The sequence below is a fragment of the Hibiscus syriacus genome, unplaced genomic scaffold, assembly GCF_006381635.1.
Source record: "Hibiscus syriacus cultivar Baekdansim isolate YM2019G1 unplaced genomic scaffold, ASM638163v2 tig00002840_pilon, whole genome shotgun sequence".
In the NCBI taxonomy this organism is placed as follows: Eukaryota; Viridiplantae; Streptophyta; class Magnoliopsida; order Malvales; family Malvaceae; genus Hibiscus; species Hibiscus syriacus.
The window spans coordinates 9,963,526-9,989,394 of record NW_024061947.1 but is presented as its reverse complement, the minus strand read 5'-3'; the positions used below and the strand labels follow the sequence as shown (position 1 = coordinate 9,989,394).

The 25,869-nt window shown below is 35.2% G+C and overlaps 4 protein-coding genes, 1 long non-coding RNA gene and 1 pseudogene across 6 annotated transcripts in view; 2 read left to right on the top strand and 4 right to left on the bottom strand.

Annotated features, from left to right (window-relative positions):
- The window catches only part of LOC120157388, a 28,823-nt gene extending 16,951 nt beyond the window's left edge, over positions 1–11,872 (bottom strand). The window contains exons 1-3 of the long non-coding RNA XR_005519135.1: positions 11,861–11,872; positions 2,271–2,279; positions 1,264–1,271 (exon numbers count right to left, since the gene is read on the bottom strand). This is a non-coding gene — a long non-coding RNA (uncharacterized LOC120157388). The remainder of the gene's footprint in view (positions 1–1,263; positions 1,272–2,270; positions 2,280–11,860) is intronic.
- Positions 10,386–13,313, top strand: LOC120157323 (annotated as a pseudogene).
- A 197-nt stretch (positions 13,314–13,510) lies between these two features.
- Positions 13,511–16,957, bottom strand: LOC120157288 (U-box domain-containing protein 44-like). Of its 2 annotated transcripts, XM_039168472.1 has the most exons (4): positions 16,273–16,957; positions 15,863–16,172; positions 14,438–15,326; positions 13,511–14,407 (listed from the first exon to the last, which is right to left on the bottom strand). In XM_039168472.1, the coding sequence occupies exons 1-4, from the start codon at positions 16,822–16,824 to the stop codon at positions 14,011–14,013; spliced, it is 2,148 nt and encodes a 715-aa protein (XP_039024403.1). In that variant the 5' UTR covers positions 16,825–16,957; the 3' UTR covers positions 13,511–14,010. The 2 variants fall into 2 exon arrangements, with proteins under 2 accessions (XP_039024403.1, XP_039024399.1); XM_039168468.1 differs by having other exon boundaries at positions 13,511–15,326.
- Positions 16,958–17,985: 1,028 nt separating this feature from the next.
- On the bottom strand, positions 17,986–18,867 carry LOC120157306 (WUSCHEL-related homeobox 8-like). The gene is made up of 3 exons (XM_039168481.1): positions 18,660–18,867; positions 18,168–18,566; positions 17,986–18,074 (listed from the first exon to the last, which is right to left on the bottom strand). Exons 1-3 carry the CDS (start codon positions 18,850–18,852, stop codon positions 17,986–17,988), a joined length of 681 nt encoding a protein of 226 aa, XP_039024412.1. The 5' UTR covers positions 18,853–18,867.
- A 1,936-nt stretch (positions 18,868–20,803) lies between these two features.
- On the top strand, positions 20,804–22,356 carry LOC120157314 (high mobility group B protein 3-like). Its single transcript, XM_039168484.1, has 8 exons — positions 20,804–20,905; positions 21,004–21,052; positions 21,191–21,286; positions 21,538–21,595; positions 21,685–21,729; positions 21,815–21,895; positions 21,962–22,051; positions 22,142–22,356. Exons 2-8 carry the CDS (start codon positions 21,012–21,014, stop codon positions 22,154–22,156), a joined length of 426 nt encoding a protein of 141 aa, XP_039024415.1. The 5' UTR covers positions 20,804–20,905; positions 21,004–21,011; the 3' UTR covers positions 22,157–22,356.
- Positions 22,357–24,539: 2,183 nt separating this feature from the next.
- On the bottom strand, positions 24,540–25,088 carry LOC120152745. Its single transcript, XM_039164900.1, has 2 exons — positions 24,878–25,088; positions 24,540–24,791 (listed from the first exon to the last, which is right to left on the bottom strand). The coding sequence occupies exons 1-2, from the start codon at positions 25,064–25,066 to the stop codon at positions 24,540–24,542; spliced, it is 441 nt and encodes a 146-aa protein (XP_039020831.1). The 5' UTR covers positions 25,067–25,088.
- Positions 25,089–25,869: the final 781 nt, after the last annotated feature.

Below are 25,869 nucleotides of genomic sequence, written 5' to 3'. Positions count from 1 at the left end.
TATTTGAGCTTCAAACCTCAGCAAATCTTCTTCTCTCTGGGCGCACCTACTGATATTCTTACTTTTGAAGACTTTTGGTATTAATCTATCAGGACCCTTGGTTACCAAACTAGGTCGATCATTTACCATAATTGTAAGATTCCATGATTCAAAAGACTTTGGACTCGGCGTTTGAAGGCAAGACAATTTTCGATAGTATGTCCTTGAGCTCCGGCATGATATTCACAATGAACGTTGATGTCATACCAATTTGGATACGGAGGTTGGAACGGTTTTATATAATATGGATCCACTTCTCGTGCTTCAAATAGCTTCTCATACAACTCTTTATATGATATAGGTATAGCATCAACATGAGAACCACCTTTTGTCTTGGATTGAACCTGAGTTTTAGTCATTGGGAGTAGACCAAACTTTGATGACTTCTGATCACATGATTTCTTCTCATCTCTGAGAGCTTTTACAATGGTCACCATTTCTTTGGTATCTCCATACGATTTGTGAATACGAATGATGACTGTCTGTAATTTCTCAAATTGGTTAAGAATCGAAATCCCTTGCGTATCTGAAACTGCAGAGTTAGGTTCATTGAGCTCTCTCTCTTTCTGTGCTGGAATCTCTTTTCCTTTGGCCAAAACAGATATTCTATCCATCATTTTGGACATCTGCTCTCTTATTTCTCGTATCTCCTTTTGCTCTTCAATGGGCATATAATCTTTGGGTGCATAGCTCTTCTCTATCTTTAGAGTTCCCTCAGGATGTTTTCTTGCTGCGTCATATTTTGTCGATCATAAAACTTTTTGTCCATTTATGATTTCTTTCTAATTTGATGAACAGTCTTTTCAGTTAACACCTTTTGGTCATGATCATGCAATGCAAACAAAAGAAAATAATTTAAACAAATTAGAGCAAAAATAACATACATGGGAAAATAAGAAAAAAAATAAAATGGTTAATACCAACTAATTGAAAGAAAAAATTTATTTATCATAATAAATCCTAACCTCATGCTTTCTAGTTCCATGCTTTGTTTGGAAAAATTAACCTAATCGCATGATTTCTAGTTCGCATGCATTTATTCAGGGAGAAAAAATAATAATAAATTAAAACTAGAGCTTATTCTCCTTTGTATACACCTATAAACAGAGGTTCAGTACTGTCTTAGATTAGGAGAAGTTCTAGGGTTCATTATATGCAGAGTTTCAGTTCTAGGAGTAAAGGTACTCGAATTGTTCTTGTTGATGCCCCCTTGGGCTGTCAAACCCTCAATCCTAGTCCATTACAGACTTAAACGGACCGAGTTCAATTCGAGGGGATACATTTCTCTATGACTAACACGGAGAATAAATTCTCACGAAGACATAAAGCATATGAACCCCGAAAGTTACTTGCTAGGTCTGACACGGAGAATAAATTCTCACGAAGACGTCGCTTTCACTCCCACTTAAAAGGGACAAGCTCAATTATAGAGCTTTATGTTATGCAATGCAAGTGTTGTGTGTGAGGAGAAATATTCAAACCTCTAACAGATAAATAAAATAATTAATACCTGAATAAAAAAATAATATTAATATAAAAATAATAAATAATAAAAATTTGAAAGAAAAGAATTAAAAATTAAATAAATGAATTTTTAATTTCTAATTAATAGAGACAATTTATAATTGATTTTAAAGTTTGACAATCCCCAGCGGAGTCGCCAAGCTGTCGTAACCGGTTTTCGTCCGGGCACGAATTTTTAAATTTGGCGGGAAAAGTGATGTGAATAAATGGTTTAAAAAAAATAATTCGGGAGTCGCCATCGGCCTTTTGGGTTAGGTAGGTCCAATACCTAAAAATTATCTTTTAAAAGAGTTTTTAAGAAAACATCAGTTAAAAGATAAACTGATCTGCGTTTAACCAAAAATTCATTCTTTTTTATTAATAAAAAGGGATTCGTGGTCGGTTACGTTTAGGGAAGGATTAGCACCCCTACAACGCCCAAAATTGGTACTTTTAATTATAAATTGTCTCTATTATTGGAAATTTAAAAATTCAAAGATATATTTAATTCATAATTCTATTGTTTCAAATAATTTTAAGAAAATATATTAATATACATAAATAATATATTTACTTATTTAGAAATATCAGAAAAGGGCTTCTAGGTGTTTTAAGACAGCTCTTTTCTTTAATATTTAAAAATAAATATCAAAAACCTTTTATTTTAATATAGTAAGATATTTATTTATTCAAAAATATCAGAAAAGAGCTTCTAGGTACCTTAAGACAACTTTTTTCTTTGATATTAAAAACAAATAAATATCAAAATATGATTATTTTCTTAAAAGTAATTTATAAAATTAAATTTATAAATAGGAAAATAGAATAAATAAATAATATTATATATATTTATAAGACTATATATATTGACATAATTAATAAAATAATAATAATAATAGTAATGATAATTAAATATATATGAACATAAATATAAAGGTAACATATGATTAAATAATGTTTAAAATACAATTAAAACATGGTATGAAAAAATAAAAAATAATAAGCTTGTAAATGAAAATATTAAACTTAGGGACTAAATTATAATCTAATAAAATTAAATACCTAATTCATAATTAATTATTTAAAATTATAGGGATTAAACATGCTATTTTCCTTATTTATTAATTTGATGACTAATTTAAAACTATATAAAATTCGAATATCATATTAAAATAAATTAAAAATATATATACTTGGGATTAAATATTATTTATTAAAATTAAAAGACTAAATATGATATTTATCTTAAATATATTATTAATACGGTAAATGGCTAAAATATAAATACATAAAATGTAGAGACCGAATTAAAAGGATCAAAAATTTGATTCAGTGACTAAAAGGTAAAGATTACAAATTAAAGGGATGGCGGACGGGATTAATCTTTTTGTTAATTACGGACAGATCCCTCCCCAAAACGGCGTCGTTTGGGGAAGGCTTTAAATACCCAATCGGCCGGCCATTATATGCCATCTTCCTCATTTCTTTCTTTTTTTTCTTTCTGTGAGAGAGAAAACTCTCTCTGCTCTCTCCAAACTCTTCCCCGGAGAGAGAGCTGACCACCGGCCGGCAACCATGATCTGCCGCAAGTTCCGCCGCCGGCCACCGCCTCTGGTGGCCGGAAATTCCCAAATTTACCTAAAATAGAGATCTAAACGCTCTAAGACCGATTCCGGTCTTTATTTTCCCTAAAACCCTTAGATTCCTGTAGATCTAATTTTTTTACCTTCGAAAAATGAGACTCCGGTGACGCTCGGGATTTCCGGTAATGAGCGAGGCTTCAAGGGTAAGTTCCTCTTCTTCTCTTCGTTTCTGTTTTGGTCTGGTTGTTGGTTGCTGTTCGTATTTCTCTCTTTTTTTGTTCTCTTCGTGTTTTTCTGTGTTCTCCGTTGCTCTCTGTGGCTGTCTTCTTTCTTGCAAGTGGGGTGGCTTTTATAGCCACCACCGAGGCTCTCGTTGGACCGGTTCCAGAGATGAAAGGCCCGGTGAGTCACCATAGCTATGGTGGTGACTCACCATAGGGCTCAACGTGGGTAGCTTCGTGACGTTCTGGAGTGTCGGCAGCGACTGTTGGACCACCTGGACTCATCGGAGGTGGCTGGAAGCATCTAGAAACGGCTGGCTGCTAGGGTTAGAAAACCTAGGGTTTTCCATCTGGAACCCTTTTGGGCCGTTGGATCTTGCCAGATCCAACGGCTGATGATGTTGACGGCGACTGGGGGCTAGGGTTTGAAAACCCTAGCTGAAACCCTAAATCAGTTTAGGGTTTCCATTTGGGTATGGGTCGGTTCTGGTTGGGCATGGTATTTGGGCTTGTAAATGGGCTTCCAGTTTTGTAATTATTTATTAAATAATAATAATATATAATATTAATAATAATAATAAATAATAATAATAATAATAATTATTATAATAATAATAATACTAATACTAATAATAATACTAATAATAATAATTTTAATAATAATAATTTTAAATGAAAAAAAATTGATGTCTACACTGTGCATGGAATTTTGGCTCATGCAATCCAAAGGAGTGTTCATTCACAAGGAGTGTTGAGGACTCAGCTACTTAGAGTGAAGTTATTCGGGAAGTTCTGGCTGCTTTTTGTGGTGCGTCTGGTCAAAAGGATAGTGGGGCTAAGTTGACAATTATATTCTCCAAGAATATTAGTATGCCGCTTAGAGAACAGCTTAGTAAAAATCTCAGAGTTAGTGAGGTATCAGACGTTAGGAAGTACTTGAGGGTTCCGCTTCTCCATGGTCGTGTAATGACGGCTAGCTATCATTATTTGGTTCGAATGGTTCAGGATCGATTGAGTGGGTGGAAGATGAAGACTCTCTCTCTTGCCTGAAGAATTACAGTTACGAAATCAGTGCTTGCGACTATTCCTATCTATACGATGCAATCTCCGGTCCTCCCAAAACGGGTCTGCAATGAAATTGAAGGGCCTATTTGAAGGTTTATCTGGGGTATTGCTGAAGGCGGTCGAGGAGTCCATGTGGTTAAATAGAGCGATGGTGTCGGCCTCAATCTAAAGAGGAATTGGGATTTCAAAAATTAGAACACCAAAATGATGCTTTATTGATGAAAATTGCCTTCAATATTCTAGCTAGGAAGAATCAACTCTGGGTTCGTTTTCTCCGGGCCAAGTATAAGTGTAACGATGAAGTACTGGATTCTCTTCGTAGGACAAACTCTTCCAAGTTATGGAAAGGACTATCATGCATTTGGCAGAATGTCAAGCAGCAACTCTGCTGGTGCATAGGAAATGGAAGAATAGTTGATTTTTGGTTTCATAGTTGGCTATCGGATTTTGGTCATTTGATTAAACATACGATGGTGGCAGGAGCAATAGGTATGACGCGAGTGACAGTTGTTGATTTGGTCGACGATGAGGGGAATTGGAGATGGGATTTGATGGAACCTTATTTACCAACTCATGTTTTTCTAAAGATTGTTGCACAGAAAGGACCTAAATCAAGTTTTGGTGCGAACAGGGTGGGATGGAGATTGCGAGAGGATCGCCAATTTTCAGTGAAATCGGCTTATGAAAATCGAACTCCACAAAGTAACATGACTAGATATGTGGTTTAGGCAGAAATTAACAAATTCCGAGGGCTTCAACGCATTAAAGCATTTCTTTGGTTGGTTTGTTGCGATAGAGTTATGACAAATGGCGAACGGACGCGACGATATTTTACTAGCTGTAGTAATTGTCCGGTATGTTTTGCACCTATGGAAGACACTAATCACTTACTGCGTTGGTGCCCATCGGCGTTAACGGTTTGGTCCGCAATGGTTAAACGGGGGAAACTCCAAGCTTTTTTAAATATGGAGTTGAAAGAGTGGGTTGTTCTCAATTTTCGGGGAGCAAATGGTTTTGTTCTTCAACAGGATAATTGGGTATTCTATTTGGGGCTATCATATGGAATATCTGGCTGCATCGAAACGCAGTGGCATTTGATAAACCATTGGAGGACAACCGATCGATTATTGAACGAAGCAGGCATTTGAAGGATTCGACGACTGGGGTGGAACAAGTGCAAACGAACCAGAGAGGAACTCAAGCTAAGCAAAATCCTTGTTGTCGGAACCGTCTTTCGGGTGGGTCCCAAAATTAGGTTTCGACTTAGGAAAATGGATTGGAGTCGCCACCGATCATTTATTTAAAAATAAATGAGTTGATCGGATACCCTATTTCTTACCTGATCTGTGTCTTACCAAAAGATGTGTCGGATTCGGAAGTCGGTTACAACCAAGGAATGATTAGCACCCTTGAACTGCCCTTTCGGTACTACTTAATTTTCAGTTGTCTTTAGTTAAGAAAAATATAAATTTAAATTCAGAGGTAAAATAGCGATCTCGACTACTTACAATTGATTAACTTGAAAGTTGTACCCTTTAAGAGTGAATGTGTTAGAGTAAAGAAAATAAATAATATAAAGAAAATAAAATAATGAGGATAAATAAAAATAAAATGGAATAAATGACGAATGAACGAAACGAGATATGCATATAGTATAGTATTATAAAGGGCAAATATCCATAATAAGTAAAATGAATGCATATATTCATATGTAAATTAATAAAATAAAATATTTAAAAAAAATAAGTATAAGTTAAAATAAATAAGAGTGGTAAATAAAAAAAATACATATAATATATATCTATAATGTAACATATAAATAAATAAAATACTAATAGCATGTATATGTAAAAAAAATCAATAGTACTATAAAATATATATAAATACTATAATAAAAAAATTAAAATCCGAAAAATGGACTAAATTGAAAGAAAACCACGATTGAGGGTCAAAATCAAAAGGAAATCGAGTTTAAAATCTGAAATAGGAATCAAATTGAGTTTTTTTAAAAAAAATTATGATGACCAAAAATGTATTTTCCCCTATTTTTAAAGAAAACGCGCGGATCCTCCCCGGGTCGGGTCGACACGCGGGTCACCATTGGGTTTAGTATTTAACCCAAAAATTTTGTTTTGTCTGTCATTTTTCCTTCTTCACGAGCCAAGCCCATCCCTCTCTCTCTCTCGTTTCCTCTCGCGTGTTCTTCATACTGAAGAACAAGCCGCCGCCTCGTTCATAAAAACCCAGATCACGGTCACACGCCGCCTCGTCGCTGCCGTTCATGAGCGGCAAATTTTTTTTTTGCCTTTCGAAAACCCTTCGCCTCCCTTCTTTATAAAAATCAAAACTTTTTTAATAAAACGAACGCCTCGGGATTAGATTTAAAACAATAGATTTCGAAAACGTCCCATTCATCGGCCAAAAGCTTTTCTTTTTGTGGTTTAAAAAAACATGGAAACAACGACACGCAAGCCGTCAAAACAGAGAAATGTACGTTCTTTACCTTTTGTTCTTCTCAAAAAACGAACAAAGTCTCGATTTTGCCTGAGTAACGCTTGTGACTTGCTCGAAAGTTTCTGCTTTTATTTCCTACTCTCAATGTGTTACAATAGGTTTGATTTACACGTATTTATATCCTAATATTTGCTAAACATTTGAGTCCTAATCTAACTTGGCTGCTTGGTGTTGATGGCTTCGTGATAACCTTGCATCGAACGGCTCGGAGTGGGCGGCGTGTGGCTGTGAAACTCGAAGAGGAAGTCGTGAGGCGTAGGACTCTCGGCCGAGACTCCATGCGGCGCTGATGATGGTTGCTAAAGCGAGAGTGAGACGAGCTAGGGTTGGGGTGCCTTCACTGGGCCACGTGTTGAATTGATTTGGGCCCTGTAAAAAAATGTAAATAATATATATATGTTATATGGATGAATATATATTATATAAAATTTATAATATAAATATATATTATATAACATAATATTGAGGAACAAAAAATTAGTGTCTTCACTGGTGTGATTTATTAGCAGCGTCCTCGACAAGGTTGGTTGAAGAAAAATTTTGATGAAAGCCATAATCGGGAGTCGGGGCTCGCTTCCTGTGGAAGGGATATTCCAGATTTATTGGCATTTGTTCAGCCATAATTTTATGTAATCAAATAACAATGAGGTGACGTTTGGTTGGATGGAATTGGAGAGAATTGAAATCTAATTCCACCACTTTCCCATGTTTGGTTCAAGTTTTCCAAAGGAATTGGAATACCTCATGGCTTCAACTTTCTATTAAATTAGGGAAAATGAATTTCATCCAAGAATGGATGGAATTCAATTCCCTTATTTGAGGGAATTGAAATTTGACCATACTACCCTCATTAATCTTTTGGTAACTTATTCATATATTAAATAAAAATATTTTTTTATTAAATAAAAATACTACCCTCATCATATATTCGGGGCTCGCTTCTTGTGGAAGGGATATTCCAGATTTATTGGCATTTGTTCAGCCATAATTTTATGTAATCAAATAACAATGAGGTGACGTTTGGTTGAATGGAATTGGAGAGAATTGAAATCTAATTCCACCACTTTCCCATGTTTGGTTCAAGTTTTCCAAAGAAATTGGAATACCTCATGGCTTCAACTTTCTATTAAATTAGGGAAAATGAATTTCATCCAAGAATGGATGGAATTCAATTCCCTTATTTGAGGGAATTGAAATTTGACCATACTACCCTCATCAATCTTTTGGTAACTTATTCATATATTAAATAAAAATATTTTTTTATTATTTCGGGTCGGGTTTCTAATTCATATATTCAGGTCGGGTCGGGTGAAACTTTATTTTGGTCGGGTCGGTTTTTTTAAGTGTGATATTCGGGTCAAGTCGAGTTCGGGTTTAGGGTGAAAAATACCCGACCCGAAAATATATATAATTTTACCTTTTATATTTAGGAATAATTACAATAATACCTCTCTCTATATATATTTTTTCAATTAAGTCACTGTTTTTATTGAATAAAAATATTTTTTTATTATTTCGAGTCGATTCGGGTTGTATTTCTAATTCATATATTCGGGTCGGGTCGGGTGAAACTTTATTTTGTTCGGGTCGGGTTTTTTAAGTGTGATATTCAGGTCGAGTCGGGTCGGGTTAGGGTTTAGGGTGAAAAAAACCGGACCGACCCGAAAAAAATAATAATTTTACCTTATATATTTAGGAATAATTACAATAATACCCCTCTATATACCCCTCTATATATAATTTTTTCAATTAAGTCAATGTTTTTATTGAATAAAAATAATTTTTTTATTATTTTATGTCATGTCTGGTCGTGTTTCTAATTCATATATTGAATAAAAATAGTTTTTGGTATATTTTTTTGTAACTAATTAACATACTCCGATTGGAATATATCGAAATATTGCTCTATCTTTTGGTAACTTATTAACATATTTTGATTGTGATGATTTTAACTTATGATGTTTATTAGCATGATTTTTATAATTTATTGAAATGAATATTCAATTAATAAAATGAAAATTTAATATATTTTTTTAATTTTTTATAATATATTACTACATGTAAGTTGTAAAACAAACTAAAATAAAGCAAAAAAATAAGAAGGGCAATTCTGTCATTTTACATTACTGAAATCAAATTCATCTGATATGTCTGCAAACCAAACATAATATGGAATTGGATTCCAATTCTATTTCCTGCCAACCAAACAGAATATGAAATTAGACTCCAATTCCTGACAGATTCCAATTCCTTCACAGATTCTAATTTCCTCATAAACATTACAGCGAACCAAACGCCACCTAAAAGAATTCACTTTATCAAAAACAACTAACAATATTATTAGTTAATATTTTTTTTATAGAAAGTTGTTAGTTTTATTTAAAAATAGAAAATATTTAAAATTACAATGAAGATTTACGAGTATAACCGTAAACGTAAACTAAATTATAATTAGGACATTTTACTATAATCATTGACACAAAAAACTCGCCAGCTAAATCACATAAGAATCATAAAAGGAAAATGTTAAAAAAAACCTAACCAATGCTAAAACAAAATAAATATACGAATAAATTTGACTATCGGTAAATAAACCACAAAAGGAGATGAAACTACTAAAAGACAAAAATCATAAATCAGAGTCAAACGACGTTAGAAAACTGTCCACAAGCACAAAATGCGTATCCAAATTAATCCGATGATCCAAAGCAGAGAAGATTAGCATGATAACAAATAAGCGTCATCTTGATCAGTCATGACGATGTCAAATCCAATCTTAAGAAAAAAGATAAAAGAAAAAAGGCAAAAAATCGTAAGCTACCAAAAGACAGAGAAAAACGTGTCACAGAGGCTGAGAAAAACGTGTCACAAAGGTATAATTATTCTTATTAAAAACTTAAAAAAATATAACTGACGGAAGGCAACCAACATCAAAATCAGTATCACCACCGGTTAAATAAAATTAAAGAATAAATAATTTAATTGATCAATAAAATTATCACAAATTATAAAGAATAAAAAGAGAGAAGAGAAAGTAGGAGGAAGAAATCGGATAGTGTTTTCAAAAAGCTATTTTTGATTTACTATTATTAGTTCACATCTTTAATAACTTATAAAAGTAAAACATCATATTATTTCAAATTAAAGTAAAAAAATTAAATTCAAATTTACCAGTATGGTAGAGAGATTAAAGCCAAATTAGACCAACTTTTTATGATTATTTAAGGGGAAAAAAAAGAAATGAAAATACCACTGTGTCTGTTACCTTGAGAAACATCACAGCCGTTATCATCGAGAGCATAGCCCACTAAAGCGGATCTTCGAAGTTGGTGCCCAAGTGATCGACGACTGTGATATTGGTTTGCACGATAATAAAACCGTGAAAGGCGTGGCATATAATATAAAGATGGAAGCTTCATGGGAAGTTTGAAAATGCTTACCAAAAGAAGAAAAAAATGGAAGAGAGGCAGATAATAGCCAAAAGGTAAAGATAAGAGCTGATTCGAGTTTTTTTCCCCTTTTTTAATTTAGTTGAGCTGAGTTGAGTTGTCGCTTTTTCTCAATCAGTACCGAGTCGCTTTACCAACCAAACACTCATTTTTGTTAATTAATCTTTCCATGGATTCTAATTATCGGTCCCTCTTTGCTTAATTATTTTCCGTTTGTCTTCCTGCTTCTTTTGTTGATTTCAACCCTCGATTCCTCGATGCTGCAATGTAAGTTTTTCTCGAGAGTTTTTTTTAATATTTTTTTTGTTTTAAGAATTTAGATTTATGAGAAATTAATCTTTTATATTTTGAATCATTTGTTGAGCTAAATTATTGTCATTAATTTACTTTTAAACGAAATGGGAAAGGAAATCTGGCGATGTCATTAGGCTCTGATTCAAACGACTGCTGTGGATCTCTATATTATTTTTAAATGGAGTATATGGATCTGTAAACGAGAATTTATTCCTGTGAAAACGTTGATTTTAGCTGGATTATACTTAATTTACTACGGTCGGCATGTATTTTCTGGAAGTAATAAAATGTAACGATAATCGTTATTGTTCTCGTTTTGCTTTTACATCGTTATTTTCGATTTGCTTTCATCTTCCATTGCCTGCTTGTCTGATTCTTTTTAGAAGCTCTCTTGATCAATTCAATGTATTCTCATTGCATTCAGTATTATGATATTTGTCTTCTTTGACTCATATTAACTGATTAAGGCAAGGGTTTCACCGTTTCTTGTTTTATTATCGCTTTTTCATAGCTCTGATGATCTATGCTAAAATTTGCTTCCCTCTTTGTATGTGTGTCTATCTGGCTGCAATCTTATCTGGTTGTTTTTTTCCGTACATGCAAGGGTTTAAGTAACCAAAATGCAGCTAGCAATATAGAAATGGGTGTGCACCTTTGCATGCCCAGAGTTGGAGACCATAATGTTTGCTGATAGTGCGAATGAGGAATCACTTAGTTGGGATTTTGAGTCTCTAACTGTATCAAAACGGCTTGTGAGGAGTGTTAGCCAGAAGTCGAGGAAGAAAAACCATAGAGCTGAAGAGGATGAAGAGGATAAGGTGAGAAGGGTTTCTTTGAAATGTCTTCCACTATACGGTAGTGGTGGTGGTTGCAAAGTCGGTGCTGACACTGGTGAGGAGTTAGGTGATCCAAGTTGGAGGAGAAGGTCAAGTACCAGTGAAGACGGAAAGGCGTACAAATCAATTTGTGGTATTGAGGATAATAATTTCGATTGCTTCTCATATGGCATGAGGGAGAAGTTTTGGAAGAAAAGCAATAGAAAGGATTTAGATCTTGAGGAATCGGTACGAAACAGCAGGATATATATCTTTCTTCCAGATGACATTCTTGAGATGTGCTTGGTGAGACTACCATTGACCAGCCTTATGAATGCCCGCCTAGTGTGCAAGAAATGGAGAAATTTGACTACAACTCCCAGGTTTTGCAGATGAGACGAGAAGGTTCATTTCAAAAACCATGGTTGTTTCTCTTTGGTGCTATTAAAGATGGATATTGCTCTGGGGAGATACATGCACTGGATGTGTCTCAAGATCAATGGCATAGGGTTGGTGCTGATATCCTAAGAGGAAGGTTCATGTTCTCGGTTGCCAGAATGCTGGATGATGTTTATATTGTTGGAGGTTGTTCAAGCCTAACCAACTTTGGGAGGGTGGATAGGAGCTCATTCAAGATGCACAAAGGTGTATTGATCTTTAGCCCTCTCACTAAATCGTGGCGCAAAGCTTCATCTATGAGGTATGCTAGATCAATGCCTATTTTAGGAGTATCCGAGGTCTGTTCAGATTTCTCGATCATTCAAAGCCATCAGAATCGACATGAGAGGCAGTTTCCCAGATCACGAGTTGGTGGGGTGTCAGATGTTTATGAGGATCCTCACAGGCTTTCACTCAGACGGCAGTACGGAAATGCTTTTGATGTAAATGAGCCTTCATCATTACCAAGTAGAAAATCATACAAGTTTGTCAGACAAAGAAGTGAACAACCAAATACGAAGGTTTGTAAAAGATTTGTGTTGATTGCTGTTGGTGGTCTTGGATCTTGGGATGAGCCACTGAATTCTGGTGAAATCTATAATTCTGTATCAAATAAATGGACTGAAATCCAAAAGTTGCCTATAGACTTTGGTGTCGTTTGCTCTGGGGTTGTTTGTAACGGTATGTTTTATGTTTGCTCCGAGAATGACAAGTTAGCAGGTTATGACATAGAAAGAGGCTTCTGGATTGGAATCCAAACCTCCACATTTCCTCCCCACGTTCACGAATACCATCCGAAACTTGTTTCTTGTAATGGTCGCTTGTTTCTGCTTTCTGTCTCTTGGTGTGAGGGAGATGAGCAAATTGGCCGGAGAAACAAGGCGGTGAGAAAAGTGTGGGAGCTAGATATGTTGTGTCTTACATGGATCGAGGTCTCGATACACCCTGATGCTCCAATGGACTGGAACCCTGTTTTCATTGCCGACAAGGGCTTAATATTCGGGGTTGAAATGTTTAAAATATTTGGTCAGGTGTTGACTTTCTTCACTGTGTGTGATATGTCTAGCACGGAGATGAGTTGGAGCCATATTTCTAGGAATCACATGGCTCATGAATTGGATGCTTCTTCTTGCATGACTAAGACAATGACGGTGCTACATCTGTAATGTCTTCTGCAGCACACTGATTCCATCAGAAAATCATAGAACTTCGTTCGGGGATATTGGTCATACGTTTCTTTCAACCTGTGAAATTTTCGTATTTATTTTTATTTGAATCTCCACAATTTGTACAATGGCGACCGCATCTGGTCTGTAGTGCTTATTCAGTGTTAGCACAGTTATGGTCATTTGTGGTCTTCCCAGCGATTTCTTCACCATTGTTCATAAACGGATTGTTTATTTTTCATCTTGCTTCTGTTGCATCCTTAATAAATTTCTGACATGTTTATTCTTTAATTTGCTTGAACATCTTGAAGAGCTCATTATGTTACCGGTAACTGGTATTGTTCAAAGCAGAGATCATCCCGGTATTGTTTGAAGCTGAGAATTTTGGATGGTCAAGGAAGCTGAGACGGGAAAATAAAGGGCTGCAGCATTCAATTGCAAAACAAATAGTAGTTCGTATAAAGAGATGAAGGTCAATGAAAATAACATAATTAGAAACAAATTATCAATTTCTTGAAACCCTCTACAAGTGGGAAATCAATCGATATACAATAATATATACTTGCAAAACTATCCATGTAGGGAGACAAAGGATGAAACTGAAAATACATACACGTTGCTACTCTCCATATAATGCATATGGAAGTAGCAATACAACAAATTTATCACATGTTTTGAAAAATTCCGGAGAAGTTTGGGATTTTGTCGACGTGCTTCAGGGCACGCTCGGCAATCTGTCGGGTTCTGTGGTCGGCATGGTGGAAGGCATCGACAAGTGCAGTGCTAACATTTTGATCTCCAGAAACTTCATAGGCTATATCCTCGGTTCTTAGAAGTCTCTCTACGACCCAAATGGCTCTTCTCCTTAGGTTCTCTGTTTGTTTCTCGAGTAACACGTCGAGAATGGGCTTAATTGCTTCTGCCTAGCACAAAACAAACACTCCTTGCTCGATAGCAACTCCGTCATCCAACAAGGTGGAAAGTGCAGCAAGTGCTGCTTCGACCACCTTCGCGTTGTTGTGCTCCAAGAGTGCAACCAACTTATGTACAGCCTGTCCTTCCAAAAGACAAAAGCTCTCTTTAAGTGAGCATGTTCCCTGGTGGACACGACACAATCCTGTTATGACGGCCTGTTTGCTGAAACATGGAAAGATAGAAGCACAAACCCTTGGTGGTGGCAACTCCGGCAGTCTTGTCAAATTTTTGGATTCCTGAGATAAGTTCTCCAAAGCCGTGGCGGAGACCATCTGGACGTTGTCGAGACCATTGGACTGAAGCAATTCAATGAATAATGCTGCAAGATTGTACTCACGGCAAAGAGCGACAGCATCGGGTTCCTCTGACAAGACAAAAGTAACCCTTGCAAGCACACGAACAAGTCCTTCAAGGACTGGTGTTACAAAGCGGGTGCCCCTAATCTCTCCTTGTCTGATCTTGACAACTCTAGAGATGATCAGCTGAAAAGCACCTTCGTCTAGCATTTGCCTTGTGAGGCCCAAATCCCTCTCCGGAAGTTCAGCCAAGAGGCCGGCAGCCGCTGCCTGTTCTTCAGAAATTCCCGTGTTTTCTGATATGACTCTGATTAGGCTGCTGAGCTGACCAACTGTGCCACGTAGTGCATCTGCTAATTCCTGACCCATGTAAGGAGAGAGATTCTGGAGAAGTTTTATGCACGCCATTCGCAAATAATGCTGTGGAACCTCTATAAACTGAACCAAACTGATGGTAGCTCCAGAGCTTTTAATTGCAGCAACAACATTCAGAGCTGTTGTCGGAGAACTAGTGAGTCCCACTAGAACTTGAAGAAGTTCGCACTCAATTGGCGGACCAGTGTTGCTGATTAGATGCAGTAAGTTATGGACATTGTCTTCAGAAACAAGAGTCTGATGGTCTGGCCCAATAGGAATGGAGTCAACATCATACCCCGAGTTTACGACATTTGACAGAATTGTGGCCGAGACTTCTTTAAGTCGCATGGGAAGCAGATTGGCCCCAACGGTAAAGAGGTCTTTGACAAGAGGGGGAAGTATTCCTGCCTCGATCAACACCTTGGAGCTTGCCTCGTAAGATGAAATCTGGTTAAGTGCCTTCAGAGCAGCTTCTCTTGATTGCATGCTGCCACTTTTCATGAGATTGATTAGAGATTCACCTACGGTTCTTGCAACATAGACTTTCACATCATTGTTCAAAACCAACTCACCAAGATAAGCGGCCATAGACTGCTTTGTTTCAGGCGTACCTGCAACAGTGTCATTTACATAAATTATAGAGAAGTAGCAACGTGCATGATTAGAATGAAAATTTCAGAGATAAAGAATTATCAGCTAAGGATACCAACAAAAAACTGCCAAAGCAAGCAAGTGTTTTATCTCAGATCAAGCAGCAAAGAAATAACTAGCAAGTTTCAGGGTTAGGGCTAATGAACTAAGAACTATTTATGAACACTAGAGGCCTATGTTACTCGGACTCAGGTGTAAGTGTCAGACACAGCTATGTATCTGACACGGGTATGATCAGATTTTTCCAAGTCTCTCTATGTACTTGGAGGATCATTAGAGGTCATATCCCCAAATTCAAGTGTAGGACACGAGTGTCAAACACGGGTACATGAGAAATGAAGATTCCAAGCAACATAGCTAGGGGCAATCATTGTTGTGTGAAAGGATCAACACTCAACTGACAAAGCTGTACATGACTCCATCTCTAAAAACAGAGGCCCTTTATGCTGGCAGAAAGTTAGGAAAACATAAAATTATCAAGGAAAAAGAGAAGCACCTTCAAGAATCTGGGTCAAAAGAGGCTGCAGTCTACCATTTTCAGCCATCTGTCGGACATTGTTTTCAAACTTTTCCAAATTTTCTAGAGTTTTGTCAGCTTTCTCAACAGTTAAAATGTTCTCAGATTTACTGCTGGTCATTCCGACTAATATAAGAATTGCTCCATTAATAGAACCAATCTTCTCACACACGGCTTCGGATTTTGAAAGTTCATACAGCAATGAGACTGCCTCCTCCCTCTCCTTGGATTGTTCATGGGACAAGAATTTAACTATTGTACGCACAGTGTCCCCCTCAGCCAATATTGCCTGAAAAATAATGCATAATTAGTTAATTATCCATTACTGGATGCATACACGACAATGATGTCATTGTCACTCAACAGGAAAACATCAAACCTACAACAACCTTATTATCTTCATCTTCCTCGACCACTACGAGGAGTGTCTCCAATGCTCTACACCGAACCTTACGGCTGCTGCTCTTTAGCATGTCCACAATCATAGGTATTAGATCAGCATTGCGTACAAGATGCTTATTGGACCGACTTTTTTGGCAGATATGCTGGATAAACTTAAGAGATAGCAGAACATCATTTTCTGAACTGTTCATATTTAGAGATCTAAAAGCCATATCAAGGGTTGCTTCATTCCTAGTTGTCCACTCTTCAATGGTATTCCGCAAAGCGATACTCGGGTTTAGATCGGTGCTTTTCAGTTCTTTTAGGGTCAATGGGCAAACCAGCTTTCTTCCACTTTCCCTGCATTCCTTGAACCATTTCTCAATGGCTTCACGTTCAAATGTTTGGCCATTTTCTAACGTCACAGGGTCACGCATAACTTGTTTCGTCAAAGGACAAACAAATGCATCATAAAGGGGTTCTATGTGCAGCCTCTCAAAATGATGGCTATCATCTGACTGACTGCCAGGGTCATAACTTCCATCCCAGCTCGCAGCCATCTGACTTAAATAGTCACTGCAAAAACGAAAAGAATGTAAATAATCGGCTTATTAGAAACTTGCACCATTAACAGAGACAATAGCAATTGGAATAACCAATGAGATAACAATTGTTAGAAGGCAAACAGGAAATAATAAAAGACAGCAAAACCTAAGTCCGAGGGTCCAACCAAAATCAAGGAGCTAATACATGACCATAACATATGCTATGTTTTGGAATGGAAGTAGACAATATGACAGACATGATTCCAGTTTAACCCTCCATTAGCTTTGCCAACAGAGATGAAGTGAGGCGCGCTTGGCAATTTTCACGTTTCCGTCCCTCCCAAATATTGAACATTTAATTTAGGCCTTTTAACCCTTGAGCTAAGTGGAAAAATCACACTTTTGACCCTCCTAAAAATCATTTATTTAATTTAAGCCCTTTAAAGATTTTTTTTAGTTTTATCTAGGCTCTCCCAAAATCAAAGAGCAACTATCTTTTAAGATACTAAATAGTACTAAAATGAAACAAAAACTAAATGTTATATATGATTTAAAAAATTAAAAGTTTAAGTACTAAAACAAAACAAAAATGATAGTTTATATATTAAATACTTAGTTTACCCAAAATTTAACTTTTGATCAATTTTTATAGCATTTATTAATTATTCATTATTAATATCTTTTAAGAGAGTGTAAATAAGGACGAATGGAAGGAATTTAGGATATGATAGAATTCTTTTAAAAGATTCAAATTTTTAATATATTTTGTATCCATACTTTAATTTTAAATCTTTTAAGTTTTAATTTAATGTTATAAATTTAAATCGTCAACATAAAATCATACATTCATCTCATAATACATAGATAAAAATTTGTATTGTACTATCGATTATCAATTAATTTGATAAGATATAATGATAGATCATTTAAATACTCGAAAAATGAATCAAATATATTAAATTATGTTAATTTGAAGAAGAAAAAATGGAGAAAATATAAATATCAATTGTTCAATTAAAACTAGGAAAAGCTTTCAGCTCATCCGGGTAATTTAAAATGAAGAAAATTATCAATATCAATTATTAACAATGTAATTATCTGAAATGACTGATACTGTTCTTCCTAAACTTTAGTCCAACGGGTTCGGTATTAGAACGGCAGGAAAACGCCGGGAAATCATCCGGGCAAGCCAAACTGTTCGGCTAGATTAGAGGACGAATCAAAGCTTCGTGACGATTCAAGTTTCCCAATCAACCGATCAATCGCTGCCCACAAGGAAACATAATGAAGTTGTTGATGCAAAACCAACTTAAATCGTGTAATTGAAAATTTTCTGATGGAAAAATGCTACTTAGTACCTGCATCGAAATTCTGGAAATAGAAGCTTTCAGCCCCGGTTGCAATGTTATCAACGAAGCCCGAACTCACTGGTTTCGTCCTCTTATCTTTCGTACCGGAATCTTCCGGACTCGCCACCGCTTCTCCGGAACCCGTTGGCGCCTGCAACTTTCTCTTCGAGCGAGCACGGCGATTCTGAAACCAATTATACACATTCGTCTCCGAAATCTGACCGTGCTGGGCAAGTTCCGATGCTATCTCCTTGATTTTCTGCTTGCTTGGAGTCCCGGTCCCTTGCTCGTACATATTCTCCAGAATCTGAAGCTGCACTGCCGTTGGTGTCCACCGTTGCCTTGCGGTGATCTTCTGGCAAATGGAGGCTGATACTGGATCACAGTACAGATTCCCCAATCTAATTCCTGAAACACGAAGGAAAATAAATTGAATAATCCGTGAAGAGAAAAAGAAACAATATGGGGAGGGGGCGAGGGAGAGCAGTGAAGAATCAAAACCAGTGAAATCGTGGTGGGGAGACATGGATTTGTGCAACTCAGCGAGTTGCTCAGAAATCGAAGCATAGGCAACGATCTGTTTCCTCAATTCCTCTACCTGTTCATCAGTCATCACTTTACCGCAAACCCCATTATGGGTTTGGTATTGCAAATACTCTTCTGCTTGTTGTGGTTCTTGATTTTCCCACTCCATTTTCTCTGTATTTATTCTTTTTTTTTATTTTCTCGGAAAATATTCCACCATTGGAAGTCTCAGTTTCAATTTATTGAGGAAGAAGCAGCAGAAAAGAAGTTAATTAGCAGCATGGGTAAAGATGCTTTGATTTGAAAAGTGAGCAATTAAGGGAGCGAAAAAACTGCATAAATTAGCAGATTTTAGAGAGAAAGTTCCGAGTCAACCTTGTGTCTGATTATGGCAACTTGGTATTTCTGTCTACGTTTGAATATTGAATTTTAGTGCCAAAATTAAAAAAAAACATAAAGACCAAATTTAAAAGAGTTAATTGCATCATGTTTCCTTAAAGTATGACTTTAATTTTAAATTAGTCCTTAAACTTTTAAATATTTTAGTTTTATCCCTAAACTATGACTATCATTCAAACTTTGAACATTTCAATTTCATCACTTAACTACGACACTCTTTCTAAATTGATCCCCAAACTTTTTGAACATTCCAATTTCACCCCAAACTATACATATATACTAATCACAATTCACGTCCCAAGTTAAAAAAATCAGTTGGCCAAATTATATTATTATATGTTTGTAAAAACAAAATTTAGGTTAAATTATGGTTGAAGTTAATTATATACTTGGGTGGATTTGGGATGAAATTGGAATATTTAAAAAGTATGGAGACCAATTTAGAAAGAGGGTTATAGTTTAGGGACGAAATTGAAATTTTCAAAAGTTTAAGGACTAATTTAGAGTGATTGTGTTTAAGTATGAAATTGGAATATTCAAAAGTTTAAGGACCTATTTAAAATGAGGGTTATAGTTTGGGGACATATGATGCAATTAACTCAATTTAAAATCATACTCTTTTCTTTATATTTTTGGAAAATAGTTAACTGGTTCTAAAAATGTAATTTTTCCATTTAACTATTAGGCTAAAGGTGGTTAATTGGATTATTTAGATTTGAGAGGGACTAAACGCATAATTTCACCATTAAACTAAGGGGACCAAGGTGTGCATATAACCCGTCGGTCATCATTGCATAGAATTAAGGATGTTGAAGGGTAAGGTCGGGTTTTACTTGAATTTGATATGAGAATTAAACTCTATCATATGTATTCAATTTGATATAGAGTTTAATAAAATTTCACCACGATCGAAATTTGATTTGATTTTTCTAATCAAAACACGTATTCGTCTGGATCCTGGTTTAAGAAAGTTTTACCATCTAAATTTCTTATATATAATTGTTTTTATTAGGTAAAATAAATATATAATTAAAAATAAAATAAAATATTATTACAATTATTTTTAAATACATACAAATAAATATAATATTAAGAGACTAATCATTTTTTTCCGTAAACTCGAATTTAATAGTATCTTATTTAGTTTAAATTAGAGTTTTCAAAATAATAATATTATGGTATAAAGAAATTGTTTATATCTTCACATTAATGAGATATAAAGAAATTATGATGGTAATACATTTTACTAAAAATAAAAATCTGTTTTATATTAGCTTGAAAAATAAATTATATTAACCAAGACATGTTTCACGAACTAAACATAAAAAAATACAAAATATATCATAGAAAATATATAAAGTAGATTTATAATATCATTTAAGGCGATAGGGGCATTATCAGGGGAACAAAAAGGGCAATAGGGGCAAGGTTTTACCAAATTAACCCGACGTCCCAACGAAGTAGGCGCGCCAACAAAAGGAAAGGAGAAAAGAGAAAGCAAAGGCCGCAGTGAGAGAGAAGAAGCACAAAGGAAACACAGAAGGGCAAGAGGTGAATCTGGGAAATGCCTATGCTGAGGAGCTCCGCAGCCAATACGGTAAAAGCACACGGATCGATGACGTGAAATGAAGTATCAAAATCCCGCCTAAACCCCCCGACTTTCATTTCGTGCGCAATTGAATTTCAATTTGCACCCCCAACTTAATATCTTCGCCTGTCGCCCCACGCTCTCTCAACTCGCTTCCCAATCCCTTCATTTGCTCTACCTTTGTTTCCCCTCTCTTTTCTCTCCTTTAATCCTAACCCTACAACGCTCCAACCAGGTATGTTCCCATCGATTTTCCACGACTTTTGGCGCTTTTCGTCGATTTTTGGACGATTTCTCTTGCCTTCTTCACTGATCTGTGTTTTTTATTTGTAGGATTCAACATGAAGGGAGGAAAGTCTAAGTCAGAGACGAAGAGCGCCAAGTGAGTTTTTGTTTCTTCACTCGCTGCGGTTTTTTGTTTATCGGTCTTAGATCGCGTTTTCTGAGATACGAGATCAAGACGACAGTAGTGATTTTTTTATCGGTTGATATTAACTATTTTTTCTGGATTTTCTGTTAGGCTCAACGTGAAATCCAAAGCCGGAAAGAAATCTGGCAAGGCTGCTAAGGATCCAAACAAGCCAAAGAGACCTGCTAGCGCCTTCTTTGTGTTCATGTAATTTGCCTTTTGCTCCTGGCCTACCACTCTATTTCATATCATTAACAACTCTCAGCTGGTTTTGTCGTGTTTCGTCTATTTTTATGTTTGTTGTGAAGTTTCTGGCGTCTACGATTTTTGTGAAAATCACAATAGAAGTGGTCAGTTAAAGTGTTTCTTCTTACATGAATGAAAACCCAGTTCGATGAAATGATTGGGTTGATTACTATATTTTTATTATCTGATTAGTGTTACATTTTGTATTTTAGGGAGGAGTTCCGTGAACAATACAAGAAGGACCACCCTAAAAACAAATCCGTTGCTGCTGTAAGTCTCACTTATACACTTTATGTCTATGGTCTGTAGCCACATGTTACGATATTATTTTAACTTAATTAAATTTGTTTCTATTTTAGGTTGGCAAAGCTGGAGGTGACAAATGGAAGAGCTTGTCTGAGGCTGTAAGTATTTATTTGCCTCGTTTGGAACTTTAAAAAATGTATGTGCGATTGCGTTTTCTGATCCAATTTTAATCATTGTTTTCAGGAAAAGGCTCCTTATGTTGCCAAGGCTGAGAAGCGCAAGGCCGAATATGAAAAGAACATGAAAGCCTACAACAAGAGACAGGTAAATAAATCATTTGTGTTTTTAAGGTTCTTTTTCAATGTGGCTAATATTTGATGAACTCTCCAGGCCGAGGGCCCCAAAGATGAAGATGTGGAATCTGACAAGTCTGCGTCTGAGGTGAATGATGATGACGATGATGAGGAAGGCAGTGAAGATGTGGGTATCCACCCTTTCGGGGTTTTTGTTGTTATTTGATCATGGGTTTGCTATTGATTGACTTGCTGAATCTGTTCTCATTCAATGCAGGAAGATGATGAGTAGGGGATGAATCCTTGGGATAGTGTTTGATCAATGTAGGCTGTGATCTAAATCTTATATTAATGCTTTGATGTTTTCATTGTTAGTTCTCTAAGATGTCACACACCATCTAAAGTGAGAAATGTATCTCTGAATTTTCTTTTGACCTTCAAAATATTAAACGTATTTATAAGTTTAAAATGAATATTTTATTTTTATGTGTTTTCTCTATTTTTGTATATTTTATTATTATTTTTTATCTGTGTGATGTAAATTTTTTTTTTAAATCACTCATCGAATTTTTTTTGAAGTTCACATCTTTAATATTAAATATTTTTAATATTAAATATAAACGTTTTTTAATCAATATATTAATATTAAATAATTTTTTAATGTTAATTTTATTTTACATATTGAACTGTTCTGTGTGTAATCTTTTTTTATTTTTTTGTATTTAATCATACTGTCAACATTTAAAATTTGTAATAAATTTAAAATTTATCGATATTTTAATTTAATTACTATTTCAATAATAATAATAATAAAAAGATATTTATATTTATTAGAAGTATATTTATCTACCTTTTAGTAGTTTTCGAGTCTCGGTTTTAATTTTAAAGTTATTTACGCTACTAATAATTTTTCAACCTATTGATTTCATTTTTTTTTATATATCAGTTTACGCAAATTAAATTATTTTGTTACATATATTTTATTCAATATATAAATATAGATAACTACTCTTGTGGTAAAACGGTTTTTTTCAAAAGAATTTGAATGATCATTACAAAATGTGTCGACACATTTATACAACCTATAATATCATTTTCTACCTATAATATTTAATAAAAGTATCGACATTTATATTTTACCTTGAATATCACTTTCTACATGCAATCTGTCCCAAATGCTTCTTTACTCCAAAACCCAAACAACACATAAAAACTCTATTCGCGATTACTGTAATAATAAAAAATTAGGGTTTCGACAACATATTTTTCGATTCGATTGCAGCAACAAACAAACAAACTTCGCTTTAGAAACGCCTTCTGAAATGCAGTAACAATTACGCTTCGATTTCAAAAACTCATACGTTCTATCTATTTTCAGAGGATATTTAGCTATGGCCTTTATATTTTCATCGGATATGTTATTTATATTTAATCGATACAAATACAAAAGTGTCGATACTTTCGAAAGGATAATTACGTATTTCTTTGAAAATATCGATAATTTATTACACGTACTTACGAAAGTATTAACACTTTCAATATATCCGGTAGCGTTTTACCGGTTTTATCATTTTGATACCGATTTTATCATATTTTTAGTTATATCGTTGTGGATCGATACATTTTTTTTAAAGTATCGACACTTTATAAACGCTAAAACAGCTTCTCTTTTAAATTCACAAAGTGTCGATCCTTATATAAAGGATCGACACTTTCAATATATCCGGTAGCGTTTTACCGGTTTCATCATTTTGATACCGGTTTTATCATATTTTTACCTGTTATATCGTTGTGGATCGATACATTTTTTTTAAAGTATCGACATTTTATAGGCGCTAAAATTACTTCTCTTTTAAATTAACGAAGTGTCGATCCTTATATTAAAGTACCGACACTTTAAATATATCCGGTACCGCTTTACCAGTTTTATCATTTCAATATCGGTTTTGTCATAGTTTTACCTGTTATATCGTTGTAGATCGATACATTTTTAATTTGGATCGACACGAACCGACAAGTTAAGTTTGCCGGTTACGCAATTTTTTAATATTTCTTCATGACTTAGACCTACTATATTATTATTAGTCAACATTTCCGGTAGCGCTAAACCGAATTTATTAAATATCTTTTAATGTATCCGGTAACGCCATATATTAACCGTATATTAACCCGCCTTTCCTGATACATTCCCTTTGAGTTGTATCTGGTTTTCATTATTTTTATGCTCGATAGGTCTTTTTTTTCCCTTTTACTATTTATGCACTTGCGGTTGATTCTGTTCGATTTTATGTTAATTTCCCGATCCAAGGAGAACTATTTGTGTTGCCTTCTGTATTTATTGGTTTCCACCGGCGGTGTGCAACAAATGTTTCAAGCAATCTTGCTTTTATCTATTTTATGCTGTATCTAATGATTGGCATGCTTTTAATTGTGTTTTCTGGTTGACAGTCGATGTCAACCAAACGTTTTCCTTATGCTACTGAAGTCAACGATTGAACTTTTTAAAACAATAAAGTTGAAGGGAAAACGTTGTAGCCAATTAGCCAATCAGAGACCCCACCATATATAAAACAAGGGGTATATTCTATAAACGGTCCTCGAACTTTAGAAATTCATCATATAAATAACGACCTTGCAATTTGTCTTATATAAACGGTCCTTGCAAAAGTCAACTCTTACATGCAATTTGTCCTTGGTTTTGTACGGTTTATATTATAAGCATATTCATTAATATAATCGTTATAACTTAGGTGCTTATAACATACACAAATAAGTAAGTTGAGTAGCAAAATCTCTAGTTTTTTGATGGATATGATGTTAATTGTTCTCTCAATCCGCACCCCCTTTTCAAGGTATTTATCATAAAAGCTAACTTCCCCACCAGCACGAATGGTCAATGCTGCAGTACTCCTTGCTCCACAAAGCCCCTGTATCCCCAAAAAGCATATGTTATAACAGGGAAAAAGATTATATTCTTTCTAAATAAATTTAGGTCTAGAAGTTGGAATTTTACCCGTGGGGTGTCCGCTTCAACGAATATAGAGCTATGGTTGAACTCCCAGTCGAGAGCACAACTGCCTGGTAGTTTGCTTTTATCAGCTTTGACTCTGTACTCCATTAGTTTCTCAACCATTTCTTTCACCATTACCTCATTGTTGCCATGTTTGTTCAGCATTTGTCTGAAGCGTCGACCTAGTCGCATAGCGTGCAGAGTGGGAAAGGATGTTTCAATGTTCCAGTCTGCATCTGGTCTAAATGGTCTTAGCCTTTGGTTGTTTCTAGATCTACAGAAAGCTGTAGTCTGTGGTGGTTTGGAGAAACAAGTAAAAATGAATGAAGAAGACGATGAACAATTTGTGTAGGGTTGAAGATCCTCCCTTCAACTTTGTGTGAATATATTTATTTCTGAAACCAATAGTAGAGTGAGTGGCATCGGTCCTAGGATTGATGACTATCGATAAGTTTACAGATGAGTGGAATAGTCTCAGTTAAATAGTTGATTTAAAAGATAATGAGATAAACAATGATCATGTCAAAAAGAGATTGTAACCAAGTGGAGGGGATAGCCAAGTATCTTAGATAACCAAGGAGAGAGAACATAAATATGCAGAGGAGTAACAACAAACATGTAATTTACACACAAAATACAAAACATATAACTTCATAATACCCATTTGAAGTTGGGTCATTTTTTCTGTTGAGAAACATTGGGCCTTATATGATCCATGTTCAATTTTATTTCTTTCAATATATATATATTAATTATTTTAATTTTATACGATTTTAATAATTTAATCGATTTTCTCATTTATTACCATATAAAATCAACCCGATTAAATATATAATTTGATAAAAATAAATAAAACTGATTGTCTCAACTACTTTGCTCATAAAGTCAACAGGGTTGGCTCTAATTTCTTTCCTTCTCTGATTTCTTTCCTTGTTTACCACGTCAGTGTTTCGCTGCATGAGTAACTCCCCGACGCCGGCTTCGCCGGTGGTCAC